The 14724-nt window shown below is 38.0% G+C and overlaps 1 protein-coding gene across 1 annotated transcript in view; it reads left to right on the top strand.

The window, feature by feature from the left end:
* PIGN (phosphatidylinositol glycan anchor biosynthesis class N) overlaps positions 1–14724 on the top strand; it is a 710925-nt gene that overhangs the window by 147374 nt on the left and 548827 nt on the right. The window contains exons 7-9 of the mRNA XM_082259251.1: positions 757–887; positions 3656–3766; positions 10148–10188. Of these exons, the coding sequence (XP_082115377.1) occupies positions 757–887; positions 3656–3766; positions 10148–10188 (283 nt within the window). The remainder of the gene's footprint in view (positions 1–756; positions 888–3655; positions 3767–10147; positions 10189–14724) is intronic.

Here is a 14724-nt window from a genome sequence, read left to right as displayed (position 1 = left end):
TATGGCTAATTTTATTGCCATATTTTATTTAAAGACCTAATGTTCGGGGGTTGTAAATCTTTAACATTAAAGTTCTTCAGAATCGTGCTCTTTATTCTAAGCAAAAAAATCGTGATTCTAATTTTTAAAAGAATCGTGCAGCTTTATGTCCAATGCTTCATTAATTCCCAGTAAAGTAATTAGAAATGAAAATGTATTTGTACAGTGAATTAGTATGCAATTTTAAAGGTACTCTCACTTAGAACTGGCCTGCGTAGGTTGAAAAAAAGTAGAACTTGATCACCCGATTGCGTTTTTACCCTAGGACAATGAAAGCTGTTTGCCATATTAGCAACCACTTGATTTGCAGCACACCAAAATGTGCTCCTAAGAGATGGCCGTCAACCCGTAAATACATCTCTCAGTATCAAAGATTTTTAATGGTGTGTTCCCATAGTGAGAGTACGATATTGTAACACACCTCACCTGCCTCTATGTCAAACGTTGGCATCAGCCATATCATCACGTCAGGATTTTCCACTGGAATACATTAAGCCCCAGGGACACCCGTGCTCTTGATAAAAAAATAAAATAAAAAATAACCTAAAGGTCACTTTTGTCTTTAAATATTATCAGATCTCTCGGTGAGAAAGAAAATATTATCCATCTTCTTTCCAAATGTGTATATAAAAAGGAAACTATTTTATGTCAGTTTCTATTTCATTTCTTATCTGCTTATCACTTCAATGACTACCTTTCTGATCAATTCCCAAAAAGGGAGTATAAAGAAAATGTGAAAAAAGTTGATGATGGTGTCAAAGAGATGGTAACCCTGATTGAAGACTTTTATGGATATGATGATAAAACTTCTTTCATCTTCACCTCTGACCATGGCATGACAGACTGGGGTGAGTAGAACTGTGTATCGATTTGTAATTTTGCAGTGATTCTCTTTTGTTAGTGTACAGTTACTTTACAAGATATGAGTTTTTTTTTTTTTTTTTTAATAATTTCCTTAGGTCCTTCTTAGTATATCTTAAATACTGATTTTTTTGTAACAGAAGAATTAAATCAGATCTACTCAGTATTTTTGTAAATTGGATACGTCTTGTTAAATCACCAGATTTTTTGCAGCCCTTTGTGAGATCATGAAACATTATGAACTAAGCATAACTAAGAAGGCTCATAACTTTTTTAACTGCATCTAAAAATTATTTTACTGGACTTTGTCAAGTAACATTTGGAATAAGGTTTTCCTACTGTTGACCTTGCTGTTTTATTTATCTGCATGTGCTCATGATTTTAATTATTAACATCAACTAAATATGATTGTCAAGTAACTTGGAAAGCAGTATCAGCATTAAGCTACTCCCAAAGGTTTGCAATGCTCTCTTCAATGACAGAGTAAGAAGTTTATTGATCTAGAAGAGTGTTTCTCAACTTTTTTTCAGTGACAGCACCCTTTAAATGTATGCACAAATCTCAGGGCACCCCAGTCAAATTATTCTTTGGGGTTGATTTGTTATAACTGTAGAGTGCAAGATTTGGTGCAGCTGTGCATGGTAGTCAATCAGCTTCTAACTTCAGTTTATTCAATTAAGCTTTGACAAACAAAACCTAGATGCACATTGGTTTCTTTACAGAGCTTTACCAGATTTTGCACTCTCCAGATTTAGTAAATCAACCCCCTACTGTTGGGTCTTCATTTGGTGGTAAATGTTAATGGAAATCTCCTGATTTTTTTTCTTATCAAAGAAAGTGAGCCAGAAATAGTAAAAAAATATATATTCAAACTTTTTATGCCGTTATGCCCCCCCCCATATCAAAAATAATATTCCTGATATGCATGAAGATACCACATGTGTGCATTATTTGTTTGTACCTGTAGTAGGGCCAAGAAACAGTAGTGTGCATTTTGTTTTTTTTTTCTACCGAAGCATTGACACCTGCACTGACACTAATATAAAAGTTTTTTTTTTTTGTTTTGTTCTCACAATTCTCTTTTCAATTGATGAAAAAAAGATACAATGTAACTTTTTCTCCTCATAGGGTAGAAACCATACAGGGCTGGTCCCAACACTAGTGATCACTGTGACTGGGTATCACAATGACTGCATGATTGGGGATCGGTTTTATTGACTCCTGATTGTTACTCTAAAGGCAGGGGCTATCAGTGACAGTTAAGTCTCCATGCTGAGGGTGTGCAGTAGAGTTCCAGCACAGACACATGCGGCACTTTGGAAGAAAACCGACTTCTGCAATGCTGCATACACAACGTGTATGTGTTATGCTATTATCAGGGGTGCAGTCAACTGACAGCATTTTAGATGAGCCCAAAGGTGCCCTGTTGACAAAGCCTGATCTAGAAACTCCTGGTAATAGAGACTCTGATTCTTAATATACGTGAGTACAGTTGATCTGGTTGGCATTTTACATAGATGGCCTCTGACTCCAGGCATGACAGGACTAAGGCACACCCCAGTTTAATTTAATCACTGGAAGGATAATTTATATATTTCATCTGGTTTATAGACACCTTGCAAATCTTACAGGGAAAATTGCAGCCACATTGATGTGGTGAATTCAAAGGAGAAGTATGGCCATGGCTCTTTTCACCATACTTCTCCTGTGACCCAAGTTTAGTGGACAACAGGCTAAAGTCGGCTGTTGACTTATGTCACAGAGCCAGTCCAGCCACTTCTGCCCCCTCCACAGTCCAGAGGCAGAGCAGAGAGAATGTGGCTGACAGTTGCTGCTCTCTGCTCACTGAAGACTGAGAACTGAGCGATCAGCAGTCTTTAATTGCTCATTTCTGGGTTTGAGGCGAAGGGGGCCAGATGCAACATCGGACCAATGCTGCACCAACCTAGGTGAGTATGCAAGTGTTTTTTTTTTTTTAAACCTGCATTTCTCTTTTAAATCTGGAAAATCTGCTGACCGGCTGGGTTTATAGAACAGAAGAGACCCTAGTGGCCTCTTCTGTTCTAAATGCCTCCCCCTGTCTGTCAGTGGTACCGGATCTAAGCCGCACATACACATTTCAGACCACATGGTGATGTGTCTCCCGTGCGCATGCATGTGAATGACATCATCGCAGCCCAGCCACTCAAGTGGCCAAAGAGACAGAATCTGTAAGGAAGACCTGGTGAAGATGGAAGTTCCCTAGACCAGTGAGAGCAGTGATTACACAGTGCTGGAGTGCTCCATTTGACAAGTAAGTCTGCCATACTAGCACATTATGGCATAACATTGCAAGGGGCCCATTTTTTTTGCAGTGTTTAATATGGCTTCAATCTCTGCTAGGTCAGTGACTTTGAATGGTGATAAATGTTCTGGTGACTTATTATCAAGGATCACACTGTCCTGCAATAATCTAATACACATATGCTGTGAACAAATATCCAGTATTTGTAATGCTAATTTATGAGGAGATGTGTGCAAGTAGTTATAAGCTCAGTGTGCCCGCATAAACTCTCCTTGTAGCTTTCACACTACACTTCTATAATACTAGCGCTTCCTGTTGGAAACAGAACTTATTATTTGCACACTCATCTATCGCTGGGATCTTGTTGCACTGATTGATGTAATTTCTTGGAAAAACCATTTCAAGTTTATGAAGCCAGTAAACTTGATGTATGTTTTGATTATTTATATATTACTACTTTCTATCTTACAGGTTCTCATGGTGCAGGTCACCCTTCTGAGACACTAACACCACTGGTTGCTTGGGGAGCTGGAATACATTATCCAAGGCAAAATCAACTGCAGCATGATATATTCTCAAAAGGTAAGTTTTCATACTTTGAAATAAAATTATATTAAATAATCAAGGGATCATGTAATGCATAAATCTAGATTTCTGACAGTGGTAAGGCAGAATAGTAAAATAAAGTGATTTTTACAACCTGTCAAAAAGTTAGGTTTCAAGGCTGGATCAGTGTCACTCCAAAAAAGAGATTTACCCTCAAAGTGTCGTAACAACTTTTTGGAATGAATCTGAGCGGGGTAACCTGTGGTGGCCAACATAAGACTTCATGATTGATTCAGAAAATGGAAAATATCTTTAAGGTGAACCTGACAGCCATTTAAACTTGTAAGAGTCCCATCTAAGACCAGACATTGCATGATGCCTGCAAGGTGCCCAATGTTACCTTTGTTAGCCAGAAAAGCCTCCCCCAGGTACCTCTTTGTTCCTAGTGCCCTGACTTTAGGGCTAAGCCTTCTCCCACTGCCATCTCCATTTCCAGGACTCTCTGTTAGTAATCAGGGCAAAAGTCCTGGGTTGCATTTCAGCAAGGTTTGGCGAACTTTACAGAAATGAAGAAGCCGGGTCCAAAACCTATTAAACTCAGCAGGGGCCAAATCTGTCAAATTAAAAATACCCATATTCTGGGCCACTAGAACATGGGCTTGAGCACTGCCATGGGAACACGTACTAATGCAAAAATATTTAAAAAAAAATCCATTTGGCAACGAGCAGTGATTTTTTTTTTGTTAAGTGCCTAAAGTGATACATAAAACATTAAATTTTAAATAGCATGCTTGGGGGTGTCCTATTCCTGCTTTTGAAGGGGCACAGCTTTGTTATACTCAGAAATTTCTGTAAAAGCACTTACATTTACAAGCGAAAAAAGTTTTTCATTTGCCGTCAAATTAAATATCAGTTTGGCACCCACTCCGGTTTGCGCATAAACTAGCACAAGTCACAAATCTTACTATTGGATAAAAGATATAGCTGTAGTAAAATATTGCTTTTATATATGATTTTTGGCTTTCATTCCCACCAAAGGGGATGAGCTAGCTAATGGTCGGTCTGAACCTAGGCTGCATCAGTTGAAAGTTGGATAATTTTTTTGGATTGAGGATTTACTTTTGTCTGGGCTGCCTGAACAAAGATCAGTGTACAAAGAATTCTTCTCTGGGCTAACAAGGCCAATAGCTGGTTTCTTGTTCTTGCTGTTCTTAGGGAGGACTTAAAAAATAGCTCTGTTGGTTTGTTAAAATTAGGCCAAAGGCATGGTGTGATGTTTCCTCTAGCTGCCAATTATGCTTAACTTTTAACTTTAGAAAAATAACGTGTCTGATTAGATCCTTTGAGCTATATATCCATTTCTCTCCATATTGCTTTTTATATATACACCCTATTATTCTTTAAAGTTCAGCAATAAAACCTTTCAGTGCACTTTTGTGCTGTGAAGGCTAAACTAAGGACTTGTGCTGATGATTTAGCCAAGACATAAATTTTATATTGTTTCTGTCTGCCCTTTTCTCTGAGCTCTGATTTAGGCTAGGAGAGGAATGCAAAAAGAGAGGCATAACTGACATTTAAATTTTAGAAATTTCTAGTAATACCTTCCAATAGGGAAAATATGCTATATTTAATTGCTAGTTTTGAAGCTTTTGAAATAATCTAGTACGCCCATATGTCATTATAGGTCTGGTAACCTGCAATGTTAAGTCCTCATTAAACGTTTCACTGAAATTTGTTAATGGGTTTTTTTTTTTGTTCCGTTCAGAGGTTTTCAAATATACTGTATTTAGGCAGTCCATATATAGCAGCCTCTTATTATGTCCAAAGTATGAACTTTATGTGTTTTGCAATGTCCATTATGCAGCATAAGAAAAATCTTGACCTTGGCTAACCTAGCACACAGAATTAATAAAACAACATTTGTTTAAAGTGAAACACAATGAAAATATATAAAATCCCTTTAGTTCAGCCATGTATTTATTCAACAATTAATAATTTTTAATACTTGTATCTGAATAAACTATAAGCAAAAAAAGTAAAGGTTATTTAACTCCTTCGCGCCTAAAGGTAAAACAGATCTTAATGCCTAAGCCCAATTTTGCAACTTTGACATGTGTTCGTAAAACTGTACATATCATCACAACTACTTTGTGCATCCAAGTGGATTATATGTTTTTTTTTAGGAAAAATTGGGCTTTCATTTGATGGTAAATGGTAATGGATATCTCCTGATTTTTTTTTTTTTTATTATCTAAGGAAAACTGGCCCAAAACAGTAAAAAAAACAAAATGTTTTAATTATTTTTATTGATTTTGATGTTTTATAAAAGTATACAAATAGAGAGTTATAACATTCTCATTTATACTGTGCCGACATCTTAGTCCGAGTTCTGGTTTTCTGGCCTCCTCATTGGCTAGCAGGGGTTGACATCACTCCTTCACAGGGAGCAATTTTTCTCGGCATTTAGAGATCAGCCCAACTCTGTAACCTGAGCTGCGCATGCAGTTTACAACACAGAGGAGGATAGTGAGCAGGGAGGTATGGGCATTTTATGTCAGAAAAGACAGTGCGCGTCTGTTCTGCAATAAAGTGTGAATATTTGCCAGTACACCGCAGATCTTCAAATTGAGTCCAAATGGCTTTATTGAAGTTCGATCACATCACGAACAAGAGAGTGCAACGTTTCGGAGTCACACAGAACCCCTTCGTCCGGCATGTGATCATCACATGCCTGATGAAGGGGTCCTGCATGACTTCGAAACGTTGCACTCTCTTTTGAGTACCTTTTTTAATCATTACTGTTAGGAGGTCACATGATGTTTCCTGTCCTCAGGGAAAGTTCTGAGGGAGGAGTCTCTAGTACTCTGTTGATGTAAGAATCTGTGTGTGCACAGCTTTGATTGGTCACATAAAAAAAGGCTTTCAGAATAGAACATTTTAATAATTATTAGCAACAAAGTGTTTTAAAGCTTAATAGAAAAAAAGCAAATGTTTATTATTTTTTTGCAGTAACCTGGTGGATGTGAAATTGACTGACAAAAGCTTTCGCTTTGTTCACACTGTAAATATATCTGGAAAAGGCTCTGCCAATCAAAGGCTGTGCCATGCCCCTTCAGCCTATGTCTATCATGTGTATGTGCTGGGACTAACAGGGAGGGGAAGCCTCCATCAATTACCATATTTTATCCTGCCCCCATAGTGTTTAGCAACATGGAGAAGGAGGGAGGGAGGGACATTTCTTTTTCCACTGTGTATACAGCCACATGTGTGGCTCTATAGTCACAGGGGCTGCACAGATAAGAAAAAGGAGCAAATGAACAGATTAGAAGGGAGCTGTAACTGGAGCATGCTCAGTAGATGTCTGCAGCTGGTTTACACAATCTCCAGCTGCAGCAGAGACACAGACTAGGAGGGAGGGACAGTGAACTGCAGGATCAACCAGCATTTTTGCAGTCTACAGAAAACAAATGCTGTAGTGGGTGAGTGAGTATCAAAACAGTGTAATATAGTATGTATTGACAGTTTTTGAGGATTTAGGTTTAATGACACTTTAAAAAGCTATAGGCTTGTAAATCGTTTTAGAGGTAAAACTGTTCACAGACATTGTATATGCATTTCAATAGTATTTTAAGTTAGCTGGCTTAAGTTCCATCCTATTAACACAGTATAATAGAAAGATAGATTGCTGCACATGAGACAGGCTGTATGCCAATGATGGCTTGTCGAACAGAAGCAATAGCAATCAAATAGCAAGTTTAGCAAGTTGTTTGATAGGTATCTGTTAAAAAACGTATCAGTAAGGTTTAATTTTGTTCTGTGAATGTAGTTTAAATGAAACCAGCATGCAGATTATTATTATACAGGATTTATATAGCGCCAACAGTTACATAGTTACATAGTTTGTGAGGTTGAAAAAATACATCAGTCCATCCAGTTCAAACTATGATGTGTGTGTTTGATGTTAACCTTACATTGTATACCCCTGTATGTTGTGGTCTGTAAGGTGCCTGTCTAATAGTTTTTTGAAGCGATCGATGCTCCCTGATGATACTACTGCTTGTGGAAGAGAATTCCACATCCTTACTGCTCTGACAGTAAAGAACCCCTGACGTATTTTAAGGTTAAACCGTTTTTCCCCTAGTTTTAGTAAGTGGCCACGTGTCTTATTGTATTCCCTTTCTCTGAAAAGTTTGTTCCTTATGCTAGGGTCATCACCAGTACAGTATTTGTACATTGATATCATATCCCCCCTCAAGCGTCTCTTCTCCAGAGAGAATAAGTTCAATGCTTGTAGTCTTTCCTCATAGCTGATGTCCTCCATTCCTCTTATTATTTTTGTTGCCCTTCTCTGGACTCTCTCCAGCTCCAGCACATCCTTCCTGAGGACCGGTGCCCAAAACTGGACAGAATACTCCAGATGTGGCCCGACCAGAGTCTTGTAGAGTGGGAGAATAATCTCTTTATTTCTGTAGTGAATCCCCTTTTTTTATACATGCCAGTATTTTGTTGGCTTTGCTTGCAGCGGCTTGGCATTTGCATTCCACTGACAAGCCTGTTGTCCACTAGGACCCCCAGGTCCTTTTCCATCTTAGATTCACCCAGAGGTTCCCCCCCTAGTGAGTAGCTTGCTTTCGTGTTTCTGATGCCCAAGTGCATTACTTTACATTTTGCAACATTAAACCTCATCTGCCATGTAGTTGCCCACCCCATTATTTTGTTCAGGTCTGCTTGTAAGGTTTCCAAACCCTGCATCAAAGATATTGGCATGCTTAGCTAAGTATCATCCGCAAATACCGAGAGTGTGCAAGATAACCCCTCCTCTAGGTTGTTTATGAATAAATTAAACAGAATTGGTCCCAGGACAGAACCTTGGGGGACCTGGAGCCAGTTCTCTATCCAGGTACTCACCCCATACCTATGTACCTTAGTTTGTACAGTAAGCGTTTGTGGGGAACTGTGTCAAATGCCTTTGCAAAGTCCAGATACACCACATCCACAGGCTTTCCTTTGTCTAGATGGCAACCCACCTCATCGTAGAAGGTTAATAGATGGGTCTGGCTGAATCCATGCTGATTACTACTAATAATACTGTTCTCATTACTTAAGTCTTGTATGTGGTCTCTTAACATCCCCTCCAAAATCTTGCAGACTACTGGCCCTTTTTTAAATATTGGTACCACGTTGGCTTTTTTCCAATCAGCTGGCACCATACCCATCTGTAGACTATCCAATTTGTGCAGCGCTTTACAATATGAGGGAAGACAATACAGTTACAATACAATTCAATACAGGAGGAATTAAAGGGCCCTGCTTGTTAGAGCTTACAATCTAAAAATAAGGAACTTTCAGTGACTTTTTTAATATGTATACTTGCTTTTGGTCATTGACCTAACTTACTGAGGCCATAGTGTCTTAATAGCAGCCAGACAAGTGGTATTTTCATAAGGTGATCAGCAGTGGTAGCCTCATATATTTCTTATGCCTGGTTTACTTTACCACCATTGGCTTTCAGTGATAGGCTTTTTTGTGTTACCTTTGCCAACATTGACAGTTGCGATATACACATAGCTGCTCTATTTTACTTCACATGCGATATTAGAGGCACAGATGCTTCATATACCGTGTGTTTTTATCTGAAAAAAAATTATTTTTTCCTAAATTTGTATTGGGGTATATTTAGTTAGTTTAAACAGGGCTAAGAAGAGTTTTTGTTTAATATGTTGTCTGCATCCTCTTGTTGACTTCTGTATTACAACCTCATCTCAGTGGGTAAAGGTGGTTGCACATGGTAGGATTCTTAACTAAGTGTGCAAGTGATCTCACAATAGATGGATCCTAATTTCTTATGATTCATTTACTCATTCATTATTTAAATTCTAATGGGGGTATTTTATAAACCTTGTACAACCGGATGATTCATGTGCTATACTAAAAAGAGAAATTTTCCTATTTTTTTTGCTTAAGACATAATAATAGAAATAGTATACAATTTGTAGTTAAACATCCCACTTTGCTTGAGCATTATATGTGTGTACAGAACAGGACAAACATTTCTAAATAAGCAGATAAATATCTTTGTTCAGCTTTGGTGCGCTAAATGTGTTGCATTATAGTTGTTTCTCAAAACAAGTAATGTTCAGCAGTCATAAGTTTTGCAATGAATACGTTTTCTTTCTGTACTTGCTTCCATCAATCTGATTTCATTTACATATAAAGTATATCTTAAAAAATATTATAAATTCTACAGTGTCTTGTGGTCTAGGGGAGATGCAAGTATAAACTCTGCTTCGTATGCCACTATACTTAATTACAGTATTTATATACTAGATACAAAGCTAGTTTGTTTACTTGTGTGCAGTATGCTTGGCTAGTTTCTTAATTTTCTGTTTAATGTAATTTATGGTCTTTTCTTTCCAGAATGGAATTTGGAAAGCTTTCAAAGAATTGATGTTAACCAGGTACGGCTATTTTCGCTCTTATTTAAAAACATAGCAACTTTTTTTCTGTGTTTTATAGGAGGATGAATCACCTCTCCAAAAATGTACAATTATGCAGAAACCTTTTAAATAATGATTAAATGTGAAAGTTTAGTTTTGATTTTAAATATATTAACCATTGTAGATGTCATTTGTTTGTTAATAAGTGGTCTTCTCCCTGGATATGTTAGGGCCTAAGATAACTTAAAGCAGAGCTAAACACTCTCAGTCAACATTAACTATCGTTAATCCTTATGCTGCTATCGTTAGTAAAAAGATACGTATATTATGTTTACTTGTTTTAAACAATTTTTTTAATTTTTTTAGTTACTTCCTGGTTTCTAGCATAGGTCAAAATTATGTCAAGCATTCCATGAGTATTCATCTCAGACAAAAAATTCCCCTTGGGGTTGGGACTTTATAAGCACTAATCAAGTATACTGTAGTTTCATAAAATCCATATTTTATTTATAACACTCAAATAAAAACATGTACAAACACACATGTACAAGGTAACCATATACAAATCAAGAGAGGTAACATTACATCAATACAAATAGCTGATTGAATATGCGGGTTAACATCACGATGGCCCAACGCATTTGAAAGCTTCAATAGAGTATTCATGGGCATTCTTTCATCTAGAGGAGAGGAGAAGGGGCTTTCTAAGCTAAGCACACCTTCCCTTTTGCATGCCTGAGCTAAGTGCAGATGTGTTCCAATAAGTAAATACTAAATTAATTATCTGCTCTTACTCAAGATTGCCAAAACTAGAAATTATAGTTTTTTTTTTGCAGAGTGATTTCCCACTAAGCATTAATAGCTTCAGCAGAAGCTGAGTGAAGTAGACAATATGGCTCGCCAGGATTTGAAGAAGACATTTGTCTTTTTTCCAGCACCATTTGTTGGTAACAAGCTTTGACCTTACCAGACCCTGTCCATCTCCTCCCTGGCTCTTTCTGCACTATGTTGCCGATGCCCCTGCCTCGAATGATTCACCCTTTATTTGAACGGTCTCCCTCTGATGACACTGCGGGCCATTTGTGGGTCCCCTGCATCACTTTCTAACACTTTAACCATCGTATCCCGTTTGGTTTTTTTTTGATTCTATCCAAGGAAATATTGTGTACTTCACCCAGGTCCTGATGAAGCTATTGATGCAAAACATTTCAAGTATGAGGCATTCCTTATCAAGATACCATTTTCACTTAACTGATATCAAGTTATTCTTACCATCCCTACTATTAATGTTAATATGTTTAACTGGTTTTTGATATTACCTCTATAGGGTGCCCACAATTAATGTTAATCGTTCATGTACATCTGGGGTAGGCAATAGAGGGGGATATTTAACTGAACAACATGAAAAAGATCAAAGGTCACTGGGACTCAGGGCCCTTTTTTTAAGAAATTAACTAGCAGGTCTTTACTAAGTAGTAAGGAAAACGTAGAAAAACATAATAAAACAAACATCCCTGCTCTGTGCTGAGTGGCTTCCTGATCATTCACAAACTAAAGCTTAGTAAGTAAGCACTGTTCACTTACTGCGTTCATTCAGATAAGGAAGGGGCCCGTTAAATGACCTATTTCTCAACCCCCTTCCCTGCTCTCCATTCTAAAATGAACCACCAAAGCAGCCCGCAAGAGAGGAGAGGGCCGAAGCCGGTGGTTGGAAGGGGGATTTAAGGAAGCACATGGTGGGCCAGGTAACAGAAGATCGAAAAAAACCCTAAAAGAAAGGGTGGCGGGAGGAGCATTTAGTGGAACCGATTGTCTGTCTGTATCTTCCCCCCTGCAGTAGCTGAATGCTGTTGGGAGGGAGAGGGAGAAGCGGGCATTCAGATGCTGCAAAATACAGCTGATCAGTTCCACTCAGTGGCGCCCCCCGCCCCTCTTCAGGTTTCCTGGATTTCCAACCAAGGGATGCGATCTACCTGTCACCTGCCTGCAATCAACAGTTAGATCGTGAACGACCGTTTGCCGACCCCCAATGTACATAAATCATTTTTAATTAATGTATTTTTTTTACAAATAAAATCTTGGACTTTATCCATTTTTGATATGTGGTTCACTGACTGTGGGGATATAATGTTTAAGTCCCACTTTATTTTATTCTTACTTAAACTTGATCTCTAGGTTTCCTGTCACTTTAAATAGTTCTTTAAATAGAGTCGGTCTGAGTGGTGCTGGAGGGATGCAAATCTTCCTCTGATTGGCTGAGTCTGAGATTATCACCTCATCAGCCCTCCTCTCCACCTCAGCCGGTCAGACGAAGCTTTGAATTTATTCACAGAATATAAAGCTGTCTAATAATTGCTGAGCACCACTCAGACCAAATCTATGATGTTCTGGGTGCAAGAGGGAAGTCTCAGTCTCACAGTCAGAACCCAGAACTGTGTACTATATGTAGCTGAAGCTACATGCAGTTCAAATAGCACTTACAGCCAATGCAGCAGTTAGTGAAGGAAATAGTTTATTTGGACTGACATGAATGGATGGATGAGTTTGCTTTGAATATTAAAAATGAATTAAATTGCATTTTCATTTTGTTTGAACTTAGTGTTTTCACTACAGCTTTGTTTTTCTAACATCTCTGTTCTTTCTACATCTGAAATTTCTTTTCCAAAATCAAGTACTGCAATTTCCATCATATTTACTGAGTGTATGTTTTCCTGTATGTGATGTGTCCCATATAAAAGTTCACATACACAAATGTCTATGACACAGATATCATTGAATCGTTTTATGAAATCAAAACACACACTCTCTCTGAGTTTTTGATTAAGTTTTTTGTATATGTGTATGTGTTTTATGGTATTTTGTGTATGTTATATCTCTGCTTTGTTTTGTCTGTGTTAGATGTTGCTCTTTTATTTATTAATACATAATTATTTTCAATATAAAAAAAAACGTGCCACGGTTCTTAAAGGAGTTGTAAAGTCTATGCATTAGGACAAAAAGCCTTCTGTGTGTAGCAGCCTCTCCAGGCCCCCTAATACTTACCTGTGCCCCCTCTCTGCCCAGTTATGTCCACGAGTCCCTCGGCCATCCTGGGACTCTCCCTCCTGATTGGCTAAGATACAACCGGACGCCATTGACTCCCGCGGCTGTCAATCAAAGTCTGAGAGCCAATCAGGAGAGAGATGGGGCAAATGGCAGTTTCGTGTCTGAATGGACACACGGAACTGCAGCTCAGCTCAGGTGCCCCCTTAGCAAGCTGCTTCCTGTGGAGGGCACTCCATAGGAGGAAGGGGCCAGGTGCAGGAATGAAGGACCTGAGAAGTAGAGGATGCAGTCTGCTCTGTACAAAACCAACAGCACAGAGGAGGTAAGTATAACATGTTTGTTATTTAAAAAAAAATAATTTAATATTGTGTAGCTACTATTATACATAACATTCATAAATGAGATCCATAAATGTTCATAAATATGCTCATTGCATGTAAATGATCTCATAGAAGAAATGCTCTGAAGTCTTCCCCTGCAGAAGACATGTTCCGCAACGCATTAGGTGGAGTGGTGTCGATCGCAGTTGACCACAGGGAGTTTTTTTTAATTGTTATTTTTTTCCACAGGGAGTTTTATAGATGTGAAAATCTGCAGTGCAACAGCTAGTACACAATAAAATGTGTGTTATTATTTGTTGTCGACCACGGGAGGATTTGTGTTTGAGTCACAGAAAATTGGACATTTAGAAAATTTGTAGATTGTAAGGGGTTGTTTATTCACACCAGGCATTAACATGTGGTGGTTGGGCACATAGCTTTCTTGCATGATCTGATTTTTATTTAATGAGAATATTTATTGACATTTATGTTTATTATTTATGAATGTTATTTATAAAAGTAGCTACATACAATTAAGAAGCGTGACCCTTTTTGAAATTTATAATACACTGAGTGTGGGAACACATTATAGTGCCAACAGCAGGTTATTTTTATTCTTACTCTCACATTAGATAGTGTGGCGCGGGAGTACGGTATACATTTTTATAGAATAAATAATTATAATAAAAAGTTATTTACACCCCTATAAATGAATGAACTTGCCATTAAACTGTAGACCATATTCTGCTATTTCACTTTAGATGGCAGAACTTGACTGCACATTAGTAGCTTTCACCTCCTGAGATGTCTGTGCTGTTCAATTTATCTGTTAATAGGCTAGGTGTAGCAAGAGAGCACAGCTCAGCGATTAGACGTTGGGGTTGGGCCCGCTGTGCCACTGTACTGTGATGCCATTTTTATGTGTGTATGTGAGCTCTCTTTGTGATAGATGATAAATTTCTTTTTTCCTGTGTAGACCTGTAAAAATAGATTTTTTTATTTTATTTTATGTTTTTTGTCCAGGTCTTTGCTCCTTGCCTACTTTTTTCTTTTAATGGCTTTGTGTAGTTGTGGTTCATGTGGTATGATTTTTATTTGTGATTCTTTTCCATTGAAATATAAAAGATTTCTTTGAAGTGTCTCTAGCTCTGTGGGCTTTTTTTCTTGCTTTATCTCCTGGTCATTCCTGCTT

This window comes from Pelophylax lessonae (assembly GCF_965119305.1).
Source record: "Pelophylax lessonae genome assembly, chromosome: 5".
Lineage (NCBI taxonomy): Eukaryota > Metazoa > Chordata > Amphibia > Anura > Ranidae > Pelophylax > Pelophylax lessonae.
This window is presented reverse-complemented; position numbering and strand designations above follow the sequence as displayed.